The 26,038-nt window shown below is 46.4% G+C and overlaps 1 protein-coding gene across 6 annotated transcripts in view; it reads left to right on the top strand.

Annotated features, from left to right (window-relative positions):
- Positions 1-26,038, top strand: part of cep295 (centrosomal protein 295) — a 48,057-nt gene that overhangs the window by 6,573 nt on the left and 15,446 nt on the right. Inside the window, exons 1-14 of one of the 6 annotated variants that reach the window (XM_031895778.1) lie at positions 8,037-8,145; positions 9,695-9,832; positions 10,491-10,691; positions 11,387-11,511; positions 12,490-12,583; positions 12,666-12,782; positions 13,181-13,321; positions 20,296-20,479; positions 20,656-20,823; positions 22,127-22,318; positions 23,811-23,917; positions 24,142-24,357; positions 24,658-24,749; positions 24,836-25,823. In XM_031895778.1, the coding sequence (XP_031751638.1) occupies positions 9,725-9,832; positions 10,491-10,691; positions 11,387-11,511; positions 12,490-12,583; positions 12,666-12,782; positions 13,181-13,321; positions 20,296-20,479; positions 20,656-20,823; positions 22,127-22,318; positions 23,811-23,917; positions 24,142-24,357; positions 24,658-24,749; positions 24,836-25,823 (2,733 nt within the window). In that variant the 5' untranslated portion in view covers positions 8,037-8,145; positions 9,695-9,724. 6 annotated transcript variants of the gene reach the window in all.

Below are 26,038 nucleotides of genomic sequence, written 5' to 3'. Positions count from 1 at the left end.
ATTGTCTCAGAATATCATTACCCCTTTAAGGCAGAAGAGGCGCCGGGAAGGGGGGACTACTATAAAGCAGTCCCCGCAGTTTAGGCCCCCCTGTTGCCCAGGCCCCCCCATGATCACGTGATCTGCTGTATATGTAGTTACGCCACTATACTAAGGGGGTCAGACTAAACACAATTCTTAATTTCTTGGAATTCCTGGCAACTGGAAAGAGGCCAGTGCCTCAAAAATATTTATTTTAGGGACTAGGGCTTGAGAAACCTAGCAACCAGGCAGCAGTTAGGAAAGAAGAACTGATGATAAAATTGAGAGCCTCAATAGACATTTATATAATAAATAGGTAGCAGGTAGCATTTACTATTAAACTGTTTAAAAGCAAACAGCTGATTGCTGTGGGTTGCTATATTTATAGTGCTCCTTTCATGTTGAGCAATAGATCTGAGCAGAGAAACAAAAAGAGATGCTTCCTGCATCTGTAACTTAAGCTTCTGGCATTGTGTCTAGCCGGCCAGTTGGACAGGACAGTAGGCGGAGCTCCTTATATAAAATCATGACAGTAGCAGTGTAAAGCTGCTAATATCAAGAAGACCAAAAGAATAATAATCCATGTACTGCAAACATGCTCAATCAAACAATATCACAAGGGAGAAGCTTCTTACTAATAAGCAGAGTAGGAGGCTAATAGATGCCCCATAGGCTGGGGGACTGACACTTAAGGATTTAGTGTGTTTGGTTCTTAATGGGAGGCAAATTGGTATCCAGTGAGACCAACAGGAGTTGAACTGGTGCTGCTTATTTGCCTCCTATTTGTAATCCCTGTATAAATGCTGCTTAGAATAATATTTCAGCATGTGATCTCCTAATCACACTCATTTCCCTCAACTTGGAACGAGCTGTTTGTTTGTGAAAACACGTTCCCAGATACAGTGAGTAATGCTATCTCCCTACCAACGGCGCCGGCACATTGAATTCATCAAAAACACCGCTAGAATATAATGATGTCAGAAAAAGATCTTTGCTGTCTTTTATCATATTCTACTGCCAAAAATGTAATAACGTAACCTCTATTCCCCCTACCCGAACTGTGTGAGGGCTGCACTTCTTCTTATGGTGATATTGCAGGATTGTAGATATATACACCTCCCCAATCAGTTGGACTAAACAGACGCATATGCCTTCTCTACAGGTTCCAAAAGATGATATAGAATGTAATGTCATCAACCTTTCCTTCTAGATTTGTTACACTATACCTGTTATCCCACAGCCACAGTCCCTTCCCAAAGGCTATTATCCCCCCACTGCTACTATAGGCACCATCTCTCCCTACTATACCTGCTATCCCACAGCCACAGTCCCTTCCCAAAGGCTATTATCCCCCCACTGCTACTATAGGCACCATCTCTCCCTACTATACCTGTTATCCCACAGCCACAGTCCCTTCCCAAAGGCTATTATCCCCCCACTGCTACTATAGGCACCATCTCTCCCTACTATACCTGCTATCCCACAGCCCCAGTCCCTTCCCAGAGGCTATTATCCCCCCACTGCTACTATAGGCACCATCTCTCCCTACTATACCTGCTATCCCACAGCCCCAGTCCCTTCCCAGAGGCTATTATCCCCCCACTGCTACTATAGGCACCATCTATCCCTACTATACCTGTTATCCCACAGCCCCAGTCCCTTCCCAGAGGCTATTATCCCCCCACTGCTACTATAGGCACCATCTCTCCCTACTATACCTGCTATCCCACAGCCCCAGTCCCTTCCCAGAGGCTATTATCCCCCCACTGCTACTATAGGCACCATCTCTCCCTACTATACCTGCTATCCCACAGCCATAGTCCCTTCCCAGAGGCTATTATCCCCCCACTGCTACTATAGGCACCATCTATCCCTACTATACCTGTTATCCCACAGCCACAGTCCCTTCCCAGAGGCTATTATCCCCCCACTGCTTACTATAGGCACCATCTCTCCCTACTATACCTGCTATCCCACAGCCCCAGTCCCTTCCCAGAGGCTATTATCCCCCCACTGCTACTATAGGCACCATCTCTCCCTACTATACCTGCTATCCCACAGCCATAGTCCCTTCCCAGAGGCTATTATCCCCCCACTGCTACTATAGGCACCATCTCTCCCTACTATACCTGCTATCCCACAGCCACAGTCCCTTCCCAGAGGCTATTATCCCCCCACTGCTACTATAGGCACCATCTCTCCCTACTATACCTGCTATACCACAGCCCCAGTCCCTTCCCAGAGGCTATTATCCCCCCACTGCTACTATAGGCACCATCTCTCCCTACTATACCTGCTATACCACAGCCCCAGTCCCTTCCCAGAGGCTATAATCCCCCCACTGCTACTATAGGCACCATCTCTCCCTACTATACCTGCTATCCCACAGCCCCAGTCCCTTCCCAGAGGCTATTATCCCCCCACTGCTACTATAGGCACCATCACTCCCTACTATACCTGCTATCCCACAGCCATAGTCCCTTCCCAGAGGCTATTATCCCCCCCACTGCTACTATAGGCACCATCTCTCCCTACTATACCTGCTATCCCACAGCCCCAGTCCCTTCCCAGAGGCTATTATCCCCCCACTGCTACTATAGGCACCATCTCTCCCTACTATACCTGCTATCCCACAGCCCAGTCCCTTCCCAGAGGCTATTATCCCCCACTGCTACTATAGGCACCATCTCTCCCTGCTATACCTGCTATCCCACAGCCCCAGTCCCTTCCCAGAGGCTATTATCCCACTGCTACTATAGGCACCATCTCTCCCTACTATACCTGCTATCCCACAGCCCCAATCCCTTCCCAGAGGCTATTATCCCCCCACTGCTACTATAGGCACCATCTCTCCCTACTATTCCATAGCCAGAGGTTATTATACCCACTGCTGCTTGCCATGCTAGTACATATCCTCAGCCTTTCATTTACATTCTGCATGATGTTTGTTTGTAATTTGTACTAGTGACAGAATCAGATGGTTGTATTATCCCGCTGCTTTTATAGGCAGAATTTCATTTTTTTGTGAGGGGACCAGTGATATAAAATACACTAAATTAGTTACATAATGTTGACAGTGTATCATGTACATAATCCTTTTTACTACAAATTACACAAATCTTGTAAAAAAAATTCTCTTAACAGTTTGTATTCATGTCTGATTCAACTGCATCATTCCGCCTGCTGGATGATGTGCTATCTGAGACCATAATTATTTCTATTCACTTGTCAGAGATCTGCTTACTGAGATTGGTAGAATCCTATCTAATGGCAGGTACAGCCTTAGCCATTCTGACTTTGATAAAGAAATGATCTTTGTCTCCCTCTACTGTAGCAACGCTAATCTGTTCTCTACTCTTTAATCCAGGGCTCACACTCATGCATGCACATATCTCTTTATAGCACTACGTGTATATGGTTTCTGTTTATTACATTAATATCACAGACAGGGGGGAATACAGACTGCAAGAAACATATAGAGTTAAAAATACAGAATAAAGGTGGCCATTCACGGCCGATTCTAGCTGCCGATATGGGTCCATTAGACCGATTTGCCAGCTTATCTGCCCATGTATGGGCACTAACCTAAAATCGATCGGGCAGGTTTAAAAATTAGGCTCATTGATGCAGTCCCCGAACCGACAGAAGCCTATACCCATCGTTCTAATTCGATCCCTTGGCCCCAGGGGATATCGGGAGAAGATCCGCTCACTTGGCGACCTTAGCATGTATGGCCACTTTAAGAGACATAATATGAAGATAACCACTGCCACAGTAAATTCACAGTCATAATAATAGTAAATAGTAAAGGTGGCCATTGTTGCCTGCCAAATCAGCCACTCTTCTTGCCAGATTATTGGACCATGTATGAGGCCAAAATAACTTCAAGCCCATTCCATATCTGCCAGTGGCGCAATTACCGGGGGTTGCACCCGGGCCTACACCACCTTGGGGCCTGCCGGAGCCTCCCACATGCTCAGATCTGGTGTGCCAATTGAGTTACACGGGGTAAGGGCCACCAGTTATAGTTACTTTGTGATATCTAAGGCTGATGCCACACCAGGCGTAGGGCTGAGACTTTGCATTCTCACGCGTTTTCATGCGTATATCGGCTACGTGTGCCTGCACCCGAGCGTATCTCATTCATTCGGGTGCAGGCACAAGTAGCAGGCATAGGGCTGAATTTTCGTCAAGCGTTTTTCCGCTTGCCGAAAAAATCAGCCCTACGCCTGGTGTGGCATCAGCCTAATGAGGGATTCACCAGATATCAGCCAGGGAGGCTTAAAAATCCCTCACACACGTCACTTCGATGCCAAATGCTGAAAAGAACAGCGACTGAACTTAGAAAATTTTCAGCGCTATTGCATCCAATGCATATGGAAGTGTAAGTGCGACTGCATCAATTGTGACGCATTGGCCACAGTCACATGAGTAACATCTTATCTTGCCAAATAAACCATGGAAACATGGGAAAAAATGCTGCATCGTGGGTAAAAAAAATTTGGTGATTGTGAAATAAAATTGCAATTGGTCCCACTGCAGTGACTTTTGACAACTCCAGGAGTTTTGGTCATTGAACATTGGTTACTAAGCCAGGCTCTCAGTCATTCCTGTCACATTGGACAGATATACAGGGAAGTGGGAATCCCTGTTAGGCCCCAGATGTAACCTTGTTAATGCAGATTATATTCATCTCGTTTGGTATTGCCCCATAATCCGCTCATTCAGGGCCGCATTCTTGCCATGATAAGATGTCACTACTAAAGGTACTGTACCCAAAAGTGTGCACGGATTTGAAATTCGTTTTGTTCTTTTGTGTTTTAGTTTGCAAAAAAATGTGTCCTTTTTCAGATGGCCCAAGATCCACTTCCAAAATAGCTAAATAAGGTCACACCTATTTAGTAACCTTACATATACAGAATATCAGAATATAGCAAGTGGCTGCTCACAGAAATGCAATGATGTTGTATCTGTTTATTTATTATGTTTCCCAGATATTGCTCACTTAACAGACTGCTTTGCTCTTTAGTTCTCATTGGTTGAATGATAAGCAATTGCAAGTGAGGACTGTAGATGTACAGCTTGCCAAATCCTTCTGCTGATGGTCAAAGCCCTTCACTCCCCTTCTCCTCACTACATCTCTTCACTTGTCTCCCTGCACTTACTTTTAGCCACTCTGACGTGCTCTTTGTGGCCAGGACTACCCCACGCACCTAGCACGACTTCCCCAGACCCCAAAATTACCCGCGACCATGACCACTTGAGCAATTTTCCTGCGCATTTTCTCCGTACTATGTCATTGAATTTTTTCTAAGACCTTTCCTAAAAAATCGGGAAAATGCTTACATATCAGGATAATGCTGCAGGACGGTGGGACATCAAAGGGGGGGGGTCACCAAAATCAGTTAACTCCTGATTAAATGGGGGAGCTGAGAGCTCTGCCTTCCCTATGGCATTTTATTTCTGAATAACTCCATAGCTGTAACCTCTAAGGAGCAGGGACCTCCTTCCAGATACCTAATCCATACCTCCCAACTGTCCCGATTTTTGCGGGACAGTCCCTCTTTTGACAGCTCAACCCACAGTCCCGAATTCTTACTGAAAAGTCCCTCATTTTCCTTTGATCTCCTGCACTGAAGCTAAAAAAGATACAAATTTAATCAAAAGTAGCTTTTGGCAGAGAGCCCAGAAATCTTAATGAGCGTCACCTGCACTTAGATACATTGTTTCTCACTTTTAATTAAATAAGTGGGCTTTTGGCAGAGAGCCCAGAAAGGTAAAAAGCCCCCCTGCACTGAGATACAGTTGTAATTTATAAGCTTAACAGGTCTCTTGGGGGAACTGAGACTCACAGCATAAAGGGCAATTTTACCTTTTTCAGCAAAACTGTAATAACATATAAAACAGGACCCCCAAACCCCCAGAAATGTGTTCAAACCTGCCAAATTTAGTCAAATGGGAGTGGTATTTTGGGGGGGTGTTCACAAAAATGGGCGTGGTCAAAAAAATTGCTGCACTGCGTGCGGCATCTCTTTTTGTCCATCTTTACATTTTCAAAATGTTGGGAGGTATGGAACACTATCTTGTGAAGAGCTAGCACTTATGGGCAAATGGCTAATCCTATCTGCTTTTGCCCTCCTTTTGTGCCTTTGTGTTAACCCAGAGCTGCCATCAGAAATCACGGGGCCCCTCACAACAAGTGACCCCTCCCATCAGTACAAAGGACACACAAACATTGGTAGCCAGGGCCCCCCTAATACATTGGTGCCAAGAGCAGTGCCCCCCTAATACATTGGTGCCCAGCAGCAGTGCCCCTATAATACATTGATGCCCAGCAGCAGTGCCCCCATATACATTGATGCCCAGCAGAAGTGCCCCCATATACATTAGTGGTCAGTGTGCCCCACAGCCCCCCCTAACACATTGGCGACCTGCAGCAGTTTATCTTCAGCGAGCGGCATCTTCCGATCCTTCACAGGCGACGCCTCTGCACTTACATCCCCACGTGAATGGACACAGGCCCTTTTATAAGGTTGCGCACCGTGCGTACTGACGTCACATGTACACACGGGCAGGGCCGCCATCAGGGGGGCACAGGGGGTACAGCCGTCCCGGGCCCGGGCGATTTTAACTTTAAAAGGGGGCCCGGCCGTGCTAAAGTTTTCTTAGTAGCTCGGGCCCCCTTAAATCGATTCCGGGCCCCCTGTCATTGGTGGTCAGCGGAGGATCCTATTGGTCGCGCCCCGTGCGTACATCACGTCAGTACGCACGGGGCGCAAACTTATAAAAGGGCCTGTCTTCTGCCGGCGCTCAGAAGCGCCGAGGTGTCATACAGGGAAGGCCTCGCCGGAGAAGCGCGAAGCCGCCGCCGCCACCAAGGAGGAACCGCCGCCAAGGAGGAACCGCTGCCAAGGAGGAGCCGCCGCACAAGACGCTGGCTACCAATGTACTGGGGGAAGGGGGGCACAGCTGGCTACCAATGTACTGGGGGAAGGGGGGCACAGCTGGCTACCAATGTACTGGGGGAAGGGGGGCACAGCTGGCTACCAATGTACTGGGGGGGGCACTACTGGCGGGGCACTACTGGCTACCATGTATTAGGGGGGCCCTGCTGGCTACCATGTATTAGGGGGGCCCTGCTGGCTACCAATGTACTGGGGGGGGCACTGCTGGCTTCCATGTATTAGGGGGGCCCTGCTGGCTACCAATGTCTCATATCTGTGAGTCCTTTGTACTAGTGGGAGGGGGCCCCAGAATTTTTTTTTGTGAGGGGCCCCGTGATTTCTGATGGTGGCCCTGCACACGGGGCACAACCATCCAGATAACCAATGACAGGGCCCGGATTTTATTGAGTGACTAAGAAAACTGTAGCACCGCCGGGCCCCCTTTAAAAGTAAAAATTGCCCGGGACAGCTGTCCCCGCTGTGCCCCCCTGATGGCGGCCTTGTGTTAACCACCCACTTAAACTCTAAGGAGCAGGGACCTGCTTCCAGCCAGTGTCGGACTGGCCCACCAGGATACCAGGAAAACTCCCGGTGGGCCCAGGTATACCATGGCCATTACTCAATTCTATATGAGAAAAAAAAGTGTGTAAAAATAATTAAGAGACTAAAGAAAGTGATTGAACAGAGAAGGGGAGAGTGGGCCTAAAGTTTCATGTTTTCTGGTGGGCCCTACTGCTTCCAGCTGAGTCTATTACCACATGATCTTACTCTTTGTATATACAAACTATCTACTATAATGCTTTAATGAAATTACTGGCCTAACACTGCCCTGCATGCCTCTCCATTATCAACAGAGAGTATACAATTATTTCAAGAAATTGATCAAATTAAACACAAGGCACAGCTAAGCTCGTCACCTCATTAGTTTAGTTCAAACTACACTTCCCAGAATGCAGCTGTGCGTGTCAGCGAATGCGCAGGCGCAAATTGGTTGCGGCCGGTCTAGGATTTTTCTCGTCTCTATGGTGTCGATAGAACCCCGCGGAACTACACAGTACTGGCGCGGCGTTTAAAGGCCGGAAATGACGCGATGTTAGAAAGGAAACCAGTAGAATGTATTCCCTGGAGGCTGTGATTGGTTGTGCTGGAGTGCGGCACTGGTGCAGCTGTTTCACTTCAGGTAACGCGGATACGGGAAAGGGGCAGCGGTTGCTACAAAGCGGTAATGTTCCTGTTCTGCAGTTGGGTACAAATGCCAAGGGTCTCCTGGGGCGCATCTGTTTATCCAGCAACATCAGGGTTCATAGGTAGTGGGCTGTTATGCACTAGCCATTTCCCCGGGGAGCCCCGATATCACATGGTACCCTCAGTAACTGGCCTGTGTTATGGGGCAGGGCCCTTACAGAACAAAATGTATGAGCCCTTGTTTAATAGCCCTATGGCATGGGGGGCTGTCAGCACTCATATGGCACTTGTATTAGACACCATTTGCCCCCAAATAACATCTTATGGTGTGGCTGAACTGCAAGTCTCTGTACATGCACACTAGGGACTGAGGGCTACTGGGGGGGGGACTGAGGGCTACTGGGGGGGGGGACTGAGGGCTACTGGGGGGGGGGACTGAGGGCTACTGGGGGGGGGGACTGAGGGCTACTGGGGGGGGGACTGAGGGCTACTGGGGGGGGGGACTGAGGGCTACTGGGGGTTGACTGAGGGCTACTGGGGGTTGACTGAGGGCTACTGGGGTTGACTGAGGGCTACTGGGGGTTGACTGAGGGCTACTGGGGGTTGACTGAGGGCTACTGGGGGTTGACTGAGGGCTACTGGGGGTTGACTGAGGGCTACTGGGGGTTGACTGAGGGCTACTGGGGGTTGACTGAGGGCTACTGGGGGTTGACTGAGGGCTACTGGGGGTTGACTGAGGGCTACTGGGGGTTGACTGAGGGCTACTGGGGGGACTGGGCCCGACTGGGTGGCACTACTGAGTGAATAATTCGTACACCAAGGGTTAAGCTGGCCATACACGCACCGATAATATCGTAGGAAACCTCGTTTCGTACGATATTCGGTGTGTGTATGGCAAGTTGGCGAGTTGACTGGTATCGCAGGAAGCTGCTGATATCGGACGACTCGCCGATCGGGCGGGTTAAAAGATTTTGATCGGGCGCCATAGAAGGCGTCTGAGCAAAATCTGCCTTCAGCGCTGAATCGGCAGAAGGAGGTAGAAATCCTATTGTTTCTACCTCCTTATCTGCCGTTTCAGCCCTGAAGGTTAGTGGCGGATCTGACGATGTTTCGTGCGAGTCAGATCGCCACGTGTGTGGCCACCTTTACTGGCCTTGCTTCACGTTTCTGCAGAACGGCATTTATTCTTTCTGTTGTGTGTGTATATAGGTAGTTTAAACGGTTGATTCTGTTTATGATGTTGTAGATTGGCTTATTCTTAACTTTTCAATTTGTCTTTTTTTTTAAATTATTTGCTGCCTTCTTTTACCCGTTTCCAAACTGGGGTTACAGACCCCGGCACAAAATTTTTTTTTCCTTATTATTATTGTTTATTTTTTATTATTCATGCCCTCTACTATATTTACTGGTCCTCATTCAGACCACTGCCTGGTTGCTGACATCTCGCATTAATGGTCCTATTTGACTTACCACTTTAAATTCTGTATATAGGAATGGCTCATAAGGTGATATAACTTACTCTCTTCCTCTATTAATATTTGCAGCACAGCCTATAAATATTAACTAATGTGAAGATGAAACGCAAAGTTGCAAATACCGGCGTCATAAGACTTAGCCCCAATGAAGAAGCCTTGCTGCTAAAGCAGGAACGTGAAAGAAGGCGCAAACTCCGCTTACAACAGGTAACCGTACCTTTTCCTACAGGCCTGGACTAGTTCTTAAAGGGGGACTCTGACTTCTCAACCTAAATTTGTTAAGGAGCCCCACACAGCACAGAAACCCCTAATATCCCTATCCCTGTAATCTGTTCCTTCAAACAGTATGAATAAATACCATTTTATATGCTGAAATCCAGCTGCAAAACAGTTCTTCTTCTCTTTCTGCATCATTTGAAATCCTGGCAGGGGAGGAGGGACTAAACCATTGATGTTACAAATTGTAACAACTTCTCCACAGCTTACAGACGGCATGCAGGAACTACATAACCCACAATGCATTGCACTGGGGTGTTCCTTTCCTTATTGACATCACGTGTGCAGCAGGGAATTGTGGGATTGGGAGGAGGCAGGCTGAGGACAGGCGACTACTGTTACATATTTGAGTCACAAAGTAGTCAGCCAATCAGCAGGGGAACAGGGGGCGGGGCTTAGGGAACTGTTCCAGACCATATTATTACATTAAACATTATGAAAAGGCTGCATATTTTTAATGTATAAGGCAAAGTTGCTATACATGATGATCTTTTCAAAAAGCTTAAGTTGTCTTTGGGTGGAGTTCCCCTTTAAGGTTCTTGTGGTGAATTTAAAACAAACAAACCCAAACATGTATGTTTTTGGATAGGTTAGAGAACAGGAGAAGTTCATTGCCCTGCAAATCCGTCACAATGTTAAAGAAAGGAGGGAACAGGAGCTTCAGAATTTGGCAGAGGAGCTGCGCTTGGAGTGGCAGGCATCGCAGGCTGAGAAGCTCCGAGCCCTGGAGAAGCTTTATGTGTCCAGTCTAAGTGCGATTGGAGAGGGGCACAGGCAAGCCAAGGAAAATGTAAGTTTGGGAAATGCGTCCTTCTCTAAGGTCATACTGTTCTTTGTTGCTAGAGCAAGCCCTATTGTATTGCATTGAGATTCAAATGACAGAACCTCAATGTCTCTACATAGATATAATCCAAGTACAGGTATCGGAACCCTTATCCAACAACCCATTATCCAGAAAGTTCCGAATTAAGTAATATTTAATTTAATCCTTATTGGGGGCAGAACATCCCTATTGGGTTTATTTAATGGTTAAATGATTCCCTTTTCTCTGTAATAATAAAACAGTACCTGTACTTGATCCCAACTAAGATATAATTACCCCTTATTGGGGGCAGAACAGCCCTATTGGGTTTATTTAATGGTTAAATGATTCCCTTTTCTCTGTAATAATAAAACAGTGCCTGTACTTGATCCCAACTAAGATATAATTACCTCTTATTGGGGGCAGAACAATCCTATTGGGTTTAATTACTGTTTAAATAATTTTCTGAATAGACTTAAGGTAGGAGATCCGAATTACGGAAAGACCCCTTATCCAGAAAACCCCTGGTCCCGAGCATTCGGGATAACGGGTCCCATACCTGTATATAGTTAGTGATCCCATGACCAGAGCCTTGAGGCTTTGAAGTCTTGTGCCCCTGCAAAAGAGAGATTGGGCCTTAATACACACTGAATAATACTAGTAATGGCACTTCTATACTAAAGGAACCGGACCTTCAAGCCGTTGAGAGGCAAGCGGCAGCCAATAGACAGAAAGCAGAGAAGCGGCACAGAGAAGCTCTCAGGGAATTAAAGCAGCACAAAGAAAAACAATTGAGAGAGCAAACCTGGTGAGTCTGATGTGCATATAATTTGTATTAGTGAAAACATTATATTGTGACTGGCTGCATCATTAAATATCCATTGCTATATATATATATATATATATATATATATATATATATATATCTCTGACATATACCATCCAATACAACTAAAAATGTATTCAGAGTGCTCTTCTAAGCACTTATACAGTTTATGTTCAATGTTTTTATAATTCCTTTTGATCATATTAGAAGATAAACACTGCTTTATGGAACAGTGCAGAGGTGTCAAACACTTCCTCCATCAGTAACTTAAGCCCAGAAAACTGGTTTGTCTGCCTCCCCAGTGAGCATACTGGATGGATTGCGTTGTTCTGCGGTATTTTATGCGCCACAAAAAAATGGTGAAATATCCAATTTCCTCCAATACACTGGTACCATAGAGAAGACCTGATTTCAGTTTTAGGCAGACTGGCCTTGTCCACAATTACTTTGCTATGTGCCATGTTTTGTATCCCATTGGTCATCGCTCAGCCATCTTTGCTACACTATGGGAGCTATGTAAGAAAAGGCACTGTTTACCCAGGAGAAGTAACCCATAACAACCAATCAGCAGGTAGGATTTACTAGTCACCTGTTAAAGCAAACAGCTTATTGGTTGCTATGGGTTACTGCTATTGGGCAAACTTAGGGCCTTTTATTACATGTAGGGGGAAAGAGTGCTGCAGCACTGGCCTCAATATTGTATACAGAGAAGTAGAACGAACTAAGCACTTCTGCTTGTTCCCTCAAACCAAATATGAGATATATAATAAAAACAATCCTCCCAATATTCCTTAAAGGGGAACTCAATTGTCCATTCTCTCATAAATACCTATATATATGTTTGGGATTTTTCTTTGCAAGTGAAACAATCCGTTCCTTATTTTCTATGTTTATTAATATTTATATTTTCTAAATTCTGTGTATCCAGTCTGTATTTATAATTTCTTTTCTTCACTTTAGGCTTTTGAAAGCCCGCAGGAAAGCGCTTATTACTGAGAAGGAGCGTGCTGCAAAGATAGCAAGCCTTCCTCCCCCACCCCCAGACCCTCTAGAGGTAAACCCTTACAATGATCATCAAGAGTGAAAGTGTATACCTCACAATATTTACACTGATTTTTTCTTTTTATTGCTGTCAGAATATTGAGGTTTTGCGAAGGTTCCCAACCGTGAAGCTGTGCAATGTTGATGGCTTCTCTGTATCTCATTATCATCTGCCTGAACCATACGTAGACCGAGAGACGGATACGGAACAGGTAAAGTATTATATTTGTTTGCCACTGTTTAAATTGTTGTTAAAAAGCCGTATGGTTTTCACACGTCGGACAACCTGATTTTCCGTGTTATGAAACAAACTCGAGAGCTTCTGCAGCGCACATAGAGAACATAGAGATTTACAAATAAAGCAGCTGTATTTATATCTGATCAGTGGATAGGTGCCCTTTTCTAAGCGAGGCATAGTTATAAGGATCTGGCTTTTCTTTATGGCATATCTACAGTTAGAGAAGGTTGAACTTGATGGTTGTTTCCTGTTTTAACCTCATCTGCTGTGTATAAATGTAACCAAAACCAATCATTTTCACACCTTCCATTTGTCTCTTTCTGTGAACATTTTCGCTATATGTATATTGTACTTATACTGTTTGCCCACTAGCCAGATGCTCGGGTTGCCGCTGAAGAGGAAGCAAAGCGTTTGGATGCCTTACAGAAAGAGGAAGAGAGAGAAAGGAGGGAAAGGATGGAGAAGGCTCACTTACGGGGATCCCATGCCTTGAAAAAGGTTCTTTTAACCCAAGTAAGTAGCGTGAAGTTCGCTTCTGCAAAGGGCCATGATAGAACAAAATACTGCATATTATACCTTTTATTTAATTCATCACTGCTTTAAAAAGGGGGCACTTTTTGTGTCTGTAGAATGAAAGAAAATGCAACGCTAAGCAAATTCTTCGCCTACATTCATTTAAAACCATTGTTCTTTGCTTCTCAATTTTTGCAACCGTATGACTGAAGTCCGTTCTCCTCCGGGCCTGTTATTTGCATTGTTTTAAAGAAGAACTAAACCCTACAAACGAATATGGCTAGAAATGCCACTATTAAATTGACTATAGGAAAAATTAGGTTTGTCTGTCCATAAGCTGATGCTACAGGGATGATTATTCAATTCTGATGCAATTGCCCTGGTCTCAGATCTGTCATGTAATGTGATTTTGAATGAATTACATTTATATTCTATATATACAGGATAGTGTGACACTTATATTCTATATATACAGTATAGTGTGACATTTATTTCTCTAGCAGTCGTCTGTGGGACACAGGGACCATGGGGTATAGTAGGTACCAGCAGGAGGCAGGACACTAGAATAGGAAGAAGAGGCCTAACCCCTCCTCCCTGCTGCTATACCCCCTTGCACTTCCTGCCTTCACCAGTTTTTTTCTAGTGTCCCACAAGGAGACAGGATCACCTACTACTCACAGTCCTTATTTCATCGGCCAGATACAATCTGGCAACAGGGGTTGTCCTAGAGGTCTCCAACAGGAGCCCCTCTATCCAGGCTTCCCCCTACGTGGGAAAACAGGACGCTGGGGCCCCCTTCACGTAAGCTCTTGCTACCGGCCTTGCAGATTCCCTGCCTCTGACTACAGAGTGCAGAAGCTGCCCAGCTCTCCTAGTGCCAGTAAGCCTGCATAGCTAACAGCGCTGCCTATGCTTGCCTGCCTTACTCCTTCCCCCGGTTCTATCTGTGCCTCCCAGCCATACTGTCAGCCCTGCTGCGTTCTCCAGCCTTACCTAACTCTGCCAGCCTGCCACCGTTATTTTCTATAACCTCTGCTACTTCTCCGGCTCCCCTGGGCCTTCCGATCCGCCTGCGTTCCACCGCCTGCGTTCCACCGTTTGCGTTCCACCGTTGCGTTCCACCGTCTGCGTTCCACCTTCTGCACAGCCGGATGACGTCACGCGCCCCTGCCGAAGTCTCTTCTTCGCGCCTTCCTTTCGCGCGCCTTACAGGCAGCACCGGATCACTCAGCTCACCGCTCTCCATCCTGACCACCGCTCTCCATCCTGATTGCTGGCTCCTTCTCTTCCTGACTCAGGCTCCCCAGGCAGCACGGGCTCACAGGGACCGGTACCCCTTTTTTGTTCCTCCAGGAAACAGGCACTGGCATATGGGAGACTAGGCTTACCGGGTGGGGTGGACAGGCACGCAGGCCACAAGGGGGATTCCCTCCCCTTGTTTTTCTGTTAAAGGCATATATATATATATATTAAAAAAAAAAAAAAAAAAGTTTTACTTTTTTTCATTGATGCATTACACTGGCAACATACCTGCTCTGTACTAAACTGACCTGTACTAGCACTGCTCTGGCACTACACTGATACGGTTGTTTCTGTACTGACACTGTACTAACTCCGTGTTTTGGCCTACTTACACTCTGCACCATACTGCCACTATACTGATATTGTATTGGCACTGTATTGGCACTGCTTTCTGCTTGTTTGTTTTTCCTGCCGTGTTTTCTCCATTCTATCGCTCCTAATCATGGCAGAGGGCAATTCAGACGGTCCCTTTTCCAGGGGGGCCTCTAGCGCATCCAAAGTAAAGTATCTTGCTTGCGCCAGGTGCTGCAAACGCCTCCCGTCAGGCAGGAAGGACCCCCTATGCTCCTCCTGTTCCAAGATTCCAGCTGAGACTACTTCCCAGGCCCAGGAACCTACGCCTCCGGTCCAGACCGAGGAACCAAGGGATGGGCCTCCTTCCGCGGATACACACGCGATACAGCCACAGGCAACGGTCTCCAATCAGGAACCTCCACCATGGGCTGTCTCTCTTTCTACAGGCATTCCCAAATCGGCAGCATGCCTGGACAAACTGTTGGACAAGTTGGATCGGGAGGACCCAGATCCCCGAACCAAATCCCTTAAACGTCACGTGCCGCCGCACACTGAAGAATACAGCGACTCTGATTCACCTCAGCCCTCAGCCAATTGGGATGAACAATCCCTAAGCGAAGGGGAAATTTCAGACGAAGATGACCTTGCCGAAACTGAGGAAACGTCTAAAACCCCATCGGAAGCGGTAGACTCCCTCATTGCAGCAGTCATATCCTGCCTTGACCTCAAGGCGCCAGAGGCTCAGAGTTCGGCGCAATCCCTATTCAAGCGCCAGAAGAAGCTCCTATCCACATTTCCCACTCACGAACAGTTGGATAGTATCATCCAGTCAGAGTGGGATCACCCAGAGAAGCGTTTCCAAGCCAATAGGCGGTTTCAGCGCTCATATCCGTTTCCTCAGGAATCTCTTCACAAGTGGTCCACTCCACCTTCTGTGGATGCACCTGTCTCACGCCTCTCTAAGAACACTGCCCTTCCGGTCCCCGACTCCTCCTCCTTCAAGGACTCCATGGACAAAAAGACGGAAGGGTTCCTTAGAGCCGCATACACAGCGTCCGGGGAAAGCCTGAGACCTGTCTTAGCCTCGGCGTGGGTAGCAAGAGCCATCCAATCCTGGTCTTCCTCGTTAATCGACGGCATAAACTCCGGCGCCCCTAGACAAGAACTGGCAACCCTGGCATCCCAAATCAAGGATGCCAACGATTACCTCTGCGAAGCATCCCTCGATGCGGTCCAAGCCATCAGTCGAACATCGGCACTATCGGTGGCGGCACGCCGTTCCCTGTGGCTCAAACTGTGGTCGGCCGACCTCTCGTCCAAGAAATCGCTTACCACCATTCCATTCAAGGGTAAACTCCTGTTTGGCCCAGATCTGGACAAAATTATCAGTCAGGCTACTGGGGGAAAGAGCACCCTACTTCCGCAACCAAGGAACCGTACCTCCTTTCGTCGAGGACGCTTCTTTCGTACAAGGCCATCTAAGGCACCACCCTCTAGGGATTACCAATCCCAGAATTCGAGCAAGCCTAGATTCCAAGGCCGTCCCAAGTACTCATGGCAAAACAAGAAGCCTCAAGCCAAACCCTCCGATAAGTCCTCCACAGCATGACTACGTTCCACCAGAGGATCACACACCGGTCGGAGGCAGGCTTCGCCTTTTCCGGGACGAGTGGCTTCGCCTCACCACAGACACGTGGGTACACGACATAATCACCTCAGGTTATCGTCTCGAATTCGTGTCCAGACCACCGAATCGTTTCTTCATGTCTCGACTTTCTCCAGATCCACACAAGCAAGATGCCTTCCTTTCTATCATCCAGGACCTGTTGGAGGAAAAAGTTATTGTTCCGGTCCCACCCGGCGACAAGTTTCGAGGCTTCTATTCCAACCTATTCATTGTCCCAAAAAAGGACGGATCCTTTCGACCCGTCCTGGACTTAAAGCATCTAAACGCCTTCATTCGTGCCTCACGATTCAAGATGGAATCCTTACGGTCAGTGATCGCAGCCATGAACCCCAACGAATTCCTGGTGGCCCTGGACATCAAAGATGCTTACCTGCATGTGCCCATTTTCCCTCCCCATTGGAAGTTTTTGCGCTTTGCGGTCAAAAACAAACACTTCCAGTTCACCGCCCTTCCCTTCGGCCTCACCTCGGCCCCCCGGATTTTCACCAAAATCATGTCGGCAGCCGCAGCCTCGCTGAGATCCAAGGGAGTCTCCATCACTCCCTACCTGGACGATTTACTACTCAAAGCTCCCTCTCGTCCAGCAGCCACATCCCAGCTCTCCCTGGTCATGGACACCCTGATCACCCTGGGATGGAAGATCAATATAACAAAATCCCGGCTAACGCCAGCCCAACGCATGCCCTTCCTAGGCATGCTCTTCGACACAGCACGGCAGAAGGTCTACCTCCCGCCGGAAAAGATTGGCAGAATCCAGAGCCTAGTTCGCCAGCTCATCCATACTCCTCAGCCCTCCATTCGGTTTGCCATGCAAGTGCTGGGGTCTCTGGTGTCCTCTATAGAAGCAGTTCCCTTTGCCCAGTTCCACCTAAGGACTCTACAGTGGAACATTCTGGATCAATGGAACCGCAGCTCCCTTTCCCAGCCAATCAAACTGTTACCCAGAACAAGAGTGGCCCTGTCTTGGTGGCTCAACCCGACTCACCTGGAGAAGGGACGCTCCCTACAGGAACCACAGTGGATTATTCTAACCACGGACGCCAGCCTCCAGGGCTGGGGCGCAGTACTGGGACAGCTCTCAGCTCAGGGAACCTGGACAGCAGCAGAAGCTCAACTTCCAATCAATATTTTGGAAATCAGAGCAGTACGCCTAGCCCTATACCATTGGCAGAACCGACTCACAGGGCGCGACATCAAGATCCAATCGGACAACGCAACCACGGTTGCATACCTGAACCACCAGGGGGGCACAAGAAGTCGACAAGCCCTCAAAGAGGTCAGTCGCATCCTAACATGGGCAGAAGCAAGGGACGTCCGGCTAACAGCAATCTACATTCCGGGACTCGAGAACTGGCAGGCAGACTATCTCAGCCGTCAAAGAATCGATCCAGGGGAATGGGCCCTGAATCCCAAGATCTTCCTAGACATCGTGGACCGATGGGGTCTCCCCGAAGTAGACCTCATGGCCTCTCGTCAGAACCGGAAGGTGACACACTTCATGTCCAGATGTCGAGACCCTCTAGCATTAGCAGCGGATGCCCTGACGGCCACGTGGGACTTCGACCTGGCCTACGTCTTCCCACCTCTCCCTCTGCTTCCAAGAGTCCTCCGAAAGATCAGATCCGAAAGATGCACAGTCATACTGATAGCTCCACATTGGCCCCGAAGAGCCTGGTTCACCGAGCTGGTGGCCCTCAGCAGAGCAGATCCGTGGCCTCTACCTCTCACTCCCGATCTTCTCACCCAAGGGCCAATCCTACACCCCGATCCAACCTTCCTGAATTTGACGGCGTGGCGATTGAGTCGCTAGTCCTTGCCCGAAAAGGTTTTTCCCAAGATGTCATACGCACCCTGATGGCGGCCAGAAAGCCCGTTTCATCCAAGACCTACCATCGTGTATGGAAAACGTACAGTGACTGGTGCAATCAGACAGGAAATTCCTTCCAGGACCTATCAGTCCCCCGACTACTATCCTTTCTGCAGTCAGGCCTGGACAAGGGCCTCTCACTGAGTTCCTTAAAATCTCAAATCTCTGCTCTTTCCGTCCTTTTCCAACAACGGTTAGCCATCCTTCCCGACGTTGCCACATTCATCCAAGGGGTATCTCACATTTGTCCCCCCTTCCGAGAACCGCTGCCGCCATGGGATCTCAACCTAGTACTATCAGCACTGCAAGTTTCTCCATTCGAGCCACTAGCCACCATTCCACTAGCCTGGTTGACCTGGAAGACAGTTTTCCTTCTGGCCATCGCTTCAGCTCGCAGAGTGTCGGAAATTAGCGCTCTCTCCAATCAGCATCCATTTCTCATATTCCACGCGGATCGAGCAGTTCTACGAACCCTCCCATCCTTTGTTCCCAAGGTTGTTTCGTCCTTCCACATAAATCAGGACATCACCATTCCCTCGTTCTGTCCTCATCCAGCCTCTCCCAAAGAGGTGGCCTTACACTCCCTGGACCCGGTGAGGGCCCTAAAATTCTACTTGCACCGTACCCAGGACATAAGAGCGACGACCTCTCTATTTATCCTTCATTCAGGACAACGAAAAGGTCACCAGGCATCTAAGACCACCATATCTCGCTGGATACGGGAAACCATACGAAGAGCCTACATCGCCCGTGGGAGATCTCCCCCCACACAAATCACGGCGCACTCCACCAGGGGCATAGGCACCTCCTGGGCCTTCAGGAACAGAGCCTCAGCTGAACAGGTTTGCAGGGCCGCTACTTGGTCCTCCATCCATTCATTCACAAAATTCTACCAATTTGAGGTATTCGCAGCATCAGACGCGCACTTTGGTAGAAAAGTTCTACAAGCGGCAGTCAATTAATACTTAGCATATCAGACCGCTTCTCCCACCCTGAATTACTGGGACAGCTTTGGTATGTCCCCATGGTCCCTGTGTCCCACAGACGACTGCTAGAGAAAAGGAGATTTTGTGATACTCACCGTTAAATCCTTTTCTCTCAGGAAGTCTGTGGGACACAGGGCTTCCCCCCCTGGAAGCGGAAAACATCTGAACTTCTCTCTGCCTACATGTATATAGTTACTAGTTACTCGTTACCTTGTTGGTTCTTGTTGACAAAACTGGTGAAGGCAGGAAGTGCAAGGGGGTATAGCAGCAGGGAGGAGGGGTTAGGCCTCTTCTTCCTATTCTAGTGTCCTGCCTCCTGCTGGTACCTACTATACCCCATGGTCCCTGTGTCCCACAGACTTCCTGAGAGAAAAGGATTTAACGGTGAGTATCACAAAATCTCCTTATTCTATATATACAGGATAGTGTGACACTTATATTCTATATATACAGGATAGTGTGACATTTATATTCTATATATACAGGATAGTGTGACATTTATATTCTTTATATACAGGATAGTGTGACATTTATACTCTATATATACAGTATAGTGTGAGTGGGTTCCCAAGCTCAGGTAAGTGAGTAATGTTTAGTGAATCGGCGGAAAAGAAGATGGGGGGGCTACTGGGGACATCTTTGGAGGCACAGATCGTCCCTGCTAAAGGCCTGTAGTCGGCTTGGGTTGAAGCCCAAAACACACATTCTACCCTGCTTTTTTAGTTAGGCTTTCTCTTTTCATCTTTTAAGGAGTCAGAACCAATAATGCAGAGAATATGAGCAGCCAAATAGTGTTTTCCATAGCAGCCATTTACAGATTTGTGCATTCTTATTTCAGGACCGGGACAAACTGCTGAAAGAACTGGAACAGATGCAGCAAGAGGATTTGGCTCAGAGGAGGCAGGTTGTCGCCCAGATGCCTCAGCAGCTATTTGAACCGGCCTATAGGCGAGAAGAGATACAGGAGGAGTGGCAGAGGGAACTGGAGGTTGCTTTTGAAGACATGTACACTGGAGAAAGAAGTGAGAGAGCTTATTTAAGGGTGTTTGGGGACTAATTTACAAATGACTTTGCTGTGGGGCCTGATAACTCTGTTACCAATCACCAGTAGCTCCTGACTTGCCTCATCGGTACAGCTTTTATTTTTATGTTGATGTGTGTACAAATTCATTTTAACAAACTATTTATTTTTTGTCAGGGGTTAGAGGGGACATGGTTTTGCACCTCAAGCCACAGCCCTTACCAGTTCCATCTGCTGAAAGTTTTGATGATGACCTGGACCTGTCTGTGGATCCAGAGCCCGTGTGTGAAACCCAGCCACAAACTGATGCTGTTGAGGAACCAAGTCACATTGAGAAAACGGATGGTGGGTGTCAGTGCGATGGCAATATAAATCATTTCTCTACAAAACTGCCAATTGTTTACTGTTGTAGCACTGGGGATTTGAGTTTGATTGCAGCCAGGGCGCTGTCGGCCAGGAGTTTGTTTGTTCTCCCCATGTTTGCGAGGGTTTCCTCTGGGTGCTCTAGTTTCTTCCCACACATTGATTGTAGTCTGTGTGATTGTAAGCTCCACTGGGGCAGGGACTGATGGGAATGAGAGATAATCTCTGTACAGTGCTGCAGAATATACGAGAGCTATATAAAGACCAGATCATAATCCGTATTATGATGTTTTTAGGCATTTTCTAGGTATTTTTCACTAAAATTAAACTTCAGTTCTAGGAGAAGATTTATCGAAATCAGAGAAACTTTCTCTGTTTATTGTTTGAACTCTTGAATGAGAAATATTGTGGACCCGTTCTTTTATTCCTTGATATTTATTTATTTATTTTTTGCAACGGTTCTTCAGCTTGCACTAGGTTCCCATAAGTTTTTATCCAATGGATTCACTAATCCAACTGCTTGACTTATTATTATTCAGCAGTGTTGTAAAACAATTTGGTGTATACATTAAACATACATGAAAACATACAAAAACAACCAATACAAGAGGTAAAGAGGGGTTGCCCACAAGATTGGGTTTCAGAATAGAATGGATATTATTGCCATTGGATAAAATGGTTCTTGTCACCTTTTGGCCCTAGAGATGTTTAATTGAGAACATGAGAAAATTAACTCGCAACAAAATTTAGAAATTCTTCTAACAATTCTTACCTTAAAATAATGCAGTGTATGTAGGGTAAAGTAGCCTCTACTGTAAATGATAAGGATATTAAAAGTCACTGAGGGAGGGGTTCAGTGACCATATAAAGGCACAAGGGTACAGGCTGAGTATCACTCATGTATTATAAGGGATAATGTACCCCCTACTGTAAATTATAAAGATATTAGAAATCACAGAGGCGTTCCATAGGCACAAGGCTTTTTATATAGACCATGATACTCTTTATAAGTTTTATAAGTTCTACTATTTATGAAAATACAGAATTTGCATTGAGGTATGTGATATGACTAAGCACTGTTTATAACTAAAGATATTACTAAATGCAGCACAAATAAATGTTACATTTTACAGGTTATCCATGGTTTGTTTATTGCACCCTTATTAACTTTGAATATCATATTCACAAGCATGCTGCTGCCATTGTTGATACAAACCTTGATTTTCATCTGCTGCCATTATCCCTACAAATATCATCTGTACACTTGTCATTGTTCTTGTTATAGACAAAAGCCGCGAGCCACAATCGAGAATTGTTTTTAAGAGACTGTTGAATAAAATACGAAGCCAGCAGGATCAGTGGAGCGCCAAAAGTGATGTGGAGACGCAGAGCGACACTGTGGAATCGGGATCTCTGCCTAATGAAATACATACAATCCATGCAGAACTCCATGAGGCAAGGAAGCCTGCGCCTGAGGGTAAGTGCTTTGCTCCAGATGTTATCCAGAGCTACTTGTCATGGTTACAAAATTAGTCAATGCTGGTAGTTTACTGATAATTGTTTGTGTGTCTTTAGATAAGGCAAAATGTCAGTATTGTCTATGGCAGGGTATATATTGTTTTTTTTGTAGCTGCTACTAAGTTGTTTTGTGTTTCTTTACCCTTAGGGCAGTGGCACATGGGGAGATTAGGTGCCCATGATAAATCCTCACTACTGTGGGCGACACTAATCTCCCCAATATGCCATCCCACCGGCTAGAGTGTAAATCGCTGGTGGGATGGCATGCACATTGCTTTGGTTTCCCGAAGTTTCCTTGCGAGGCAATTTCGGGCGAACAAAGCAATGCGTATGCCATCCCACCGGCCATTTACCTTCTTGCTGGTGGGATGGCATATCGGGGAGATTAGTCGCCTGCAGTAACGTAGATTTATCGCAGGCGGCTAATCTCCAAGTGTGCCACTGCCCTTTGTGTGAAGACACACTGAGCTACTAGTAGAAGCTACTTGTCACAGCTACTAAACGCCAGAAAATACCCTGCCATAGACAATACTGAGAATGGCCTCTGCTAAAACACACGTAGAGACAATTATCAGTAAATGATCAGCATTGTCTGTTTTTAGGAGCCACTACTTGTAGCTCCGTGTCTCTTCTCCCTTTAATTAAAATATAATGTATTGTTGCCCTGCTCTAGTGTTTTTGCTTCAGAAAATCTACTATAGTTTATATAAATAAGCTGCTCTGTAGCCATGGGGGCAGCTATTCAAGCTGGAGAAAAGGCACAGATTATACAGCAGATAACAGAAAAGTCCTGTAGAATACAATGTTACCTGCTATGTAACCTGTGCCTTTTCTTCCTTTTTCCAGCTTGAATGGCTGCCCCCATAGCTGCACAGCAGGGTATTTATATAAACTATAGCACAGTTCTGAAGCAAACGCACAACCTTTACTAGTGCAGGGCAACAGTACATCATATTTTAATTACCGTGATACATTTTCATTTCTTGGTGTTACTGTTCTTTTAATGCAGTTGACCTATTAGAGATGAGTTGCAGGCTTTCAAGTAAAATGCCATTTCCATTCCACTAGTTCTGCTAATATCTGCACGCAACCACTTTGCTGTGGGTGTCCCTAGAGGCCATAAGTCCAGCTGCAAGAAGCAATGCTTTTTCTCTGACTTCTGGCACCTGGAGAGTGGGACATGACCCCAGTTGTTCCTGTGAAAATAAGAAATAAAAGCTTGCATACATAACCAGCCTAGTGTATGCATATATGATGAGAATGGGCACAAACATTTTTCTGTACTGTAAACCTGGTGTGATGTCAAGGGTTTCTGTGGTACCTGCCCTGCCATTAACTATATATAGTGCCAGTGATAACCAATCTGATGTATGTGATTTGTATATTACCTCTCCTCTCCTCTCCTCCCAAGCACTGGCTCGGCTCATTACAGTATTTATGGTCTTTCCTAGGCATTCAGAACATGAGTGATAGTACCATTCTAGCTGGTAATGCAGTTCCTCGTCATGCAACGGAGCCAGGAACACCAACAAAACAGGCCTCTGATTGGAACAAGCAGGTCAGTTGTAAATCACTGGGTACATATCTGCTTTTGAGCATCTTTCAATTTTTAGGGTTAAATGCTATTTAAGATACAAAGTAATTACAGGTGTGCCATGCCTGTGTATTTTAGCATGCAGCTCCTCATTTAGGGGGAACGTTGATCTTTCCATGTTTGTGGCACAGTGTTTGTACACAGTCCTGGTGGTTAAACCTGCCCATTTTGTTTTTGTTTATTTGCAGGATTTAGAGAGGCAGAAACAGGAGCAGCTGGATTTGCTGAACAGACTAGAAGAGGAGAAAAAACGCTTAGAAGCCGAATACTTGAGGGTTCAACTCCAGATGCAAAAATCAAAGCAAGAAGGAATGGAACCTCCAGAGGAGGAGGAGGAGGAAGAGGCAGCTGTAATTCCTCCTGCAGTGACTGAACCCAAAACCATGGAAGAGCCCAAACCTGCGGTATGTATTTGCTGTCAAGATTTGTTTTGCCTCCGATAAGGATCAATTATATTGTAGATGGGATAAAGTGCAATGTACTGTTTTATTACAGAGAAAAAGGAAATCACTTTTAAAAATTGTAATGTAATGGGAAATGGCTAATATGGAGTTTTCTGGATAATAGGTTTCCAGACAATGATCCCTTACCTGTATCTTTAATCTTCCTATGAGGTGGCAGGGGTTTGGCAGACCTAACGTACATTCCTCTTCATCATATCTCTTAATATAACATTGTTTTTATGTATTTGTTTCACTCAGCAGGAACCTCCAGGTTTAAGCCTAAATGTTTCCACCGAGAGCCCGCACATTCAGATAATTCGACAGTACCAGCAACGTCTAATTGAGCAAAACAGGTACTGGCAGTTGTATTTATTTTCAGTGTTTCCTGGTTTTCCTTGTACTTGTCTGTAGTGAAATTTTATTTCTGGTTTGGCTTTAGACAACACAAGCAGTCGGTAGAAGAGGCGAGACAACGTTTGCAAGAATACCAGCAATTGCTGAAAAAACGCTATTCGCATTTGTCTGCCTCGAGGCTGCAGCCTGCAGCCAAGGAACCCGTTAGTTTCGCTATAAAGCCCGGTCTCGCACAGAAACCTGCACAGCACTTGGAAGACATTGGCGGTGCTTCAGACTCCCATGTTAGAGTAACCTCTTACCCTGGGGAGAGTCTAGCAGGGCACCTTGTATCTCTGGGTAGCTCTTTAATATCTGCAGTGCCGGTTTCTGGACAAAACTTATTTGCACCTTCACCAGTAAGCAGAACAGCAGAGTTTGGACAGTCGGGAAGCAGTCCCCTCCCTCATTCTACAGAGCAAGATAACTTTATTCCATACTCTTCTGGGACTATTCCAACACAACAACAATATGGAGGGGCAGAAAGCATGACCGGAAAAGACATTGCTGCGAACGGCATTAAAAGTCCTAAAAGAGCAACACCGTTGGGAAATTTTATTTTGGAAGTGGCAGCTCCCAGGCTAGAACAATACACTTCTTCGCCCGAAGAAGACTCCATCAGTCCTCCATATTCTATGTACGATCTGGAAAAGCAGTCCTCCACATCAAGCAAAGGTGATTATGATACGGCCTCTGATAGTTTCTACGCCCTTCCTTCTTCCTTGTCTTTGGGTCTGCCACAGAATATAGAGAATATAGAGCAAGAACCTCATGTTCAAAAAGTGGATAGTGTTCCATTCGGAGAGTTCTCTAATGTGCACGAGTTCCGCAAGGGGCTGATCTCTTCAACGGCCAAGATGCAAGCTCAGCAGACTCAGCTTAGGGATATGCAGCTGCAGCTGGAGATGCAGAGGGAGTCCCTCTTGTCTAAACAGAAATCCCAAGAAGAAGGTCTGTTACAGAAACAGAAAGAGCTGGAAGATCAAATGCGCAAGCACCAAGAGTCGTTGGAACATTTCCTGGCCAACAAGGAGGTAGGTGGCACCTACAGTCATTTCTCTTAGGATTGTTATGGCTTATGGCTGCTGCTTGCTGAGTCTATCGGCAGAATCAGTCACTAATGCAACCTGGTGTAAGGTTAATAGTTTTATTTATTAACACTGAATTTACTGAATTCTGTGGATGATTTAATTGATCTAAGTATCTGATTACAGATCAGTATTGACTTCTGGGGAACATCTTTTCTAAT

Source organism: Xenopus tropicalis, chromosome 2 (genome assembly GCF_000004195.4).
Source record: "Xenopus tropicalis strain Nigerian chromosome 2, UCB_Xtro_10.0, whole genome shotgun sequence".
NCBI classification, from domain to species: Eukaryota; Metazoa; Chordata; class Amphibia; order Anura; family Pipidae; genus Xenopus; species Xenopus tropicalis.
This window is presented reverse-complemented; position numbering and strand designations above follow the sequence as displayed.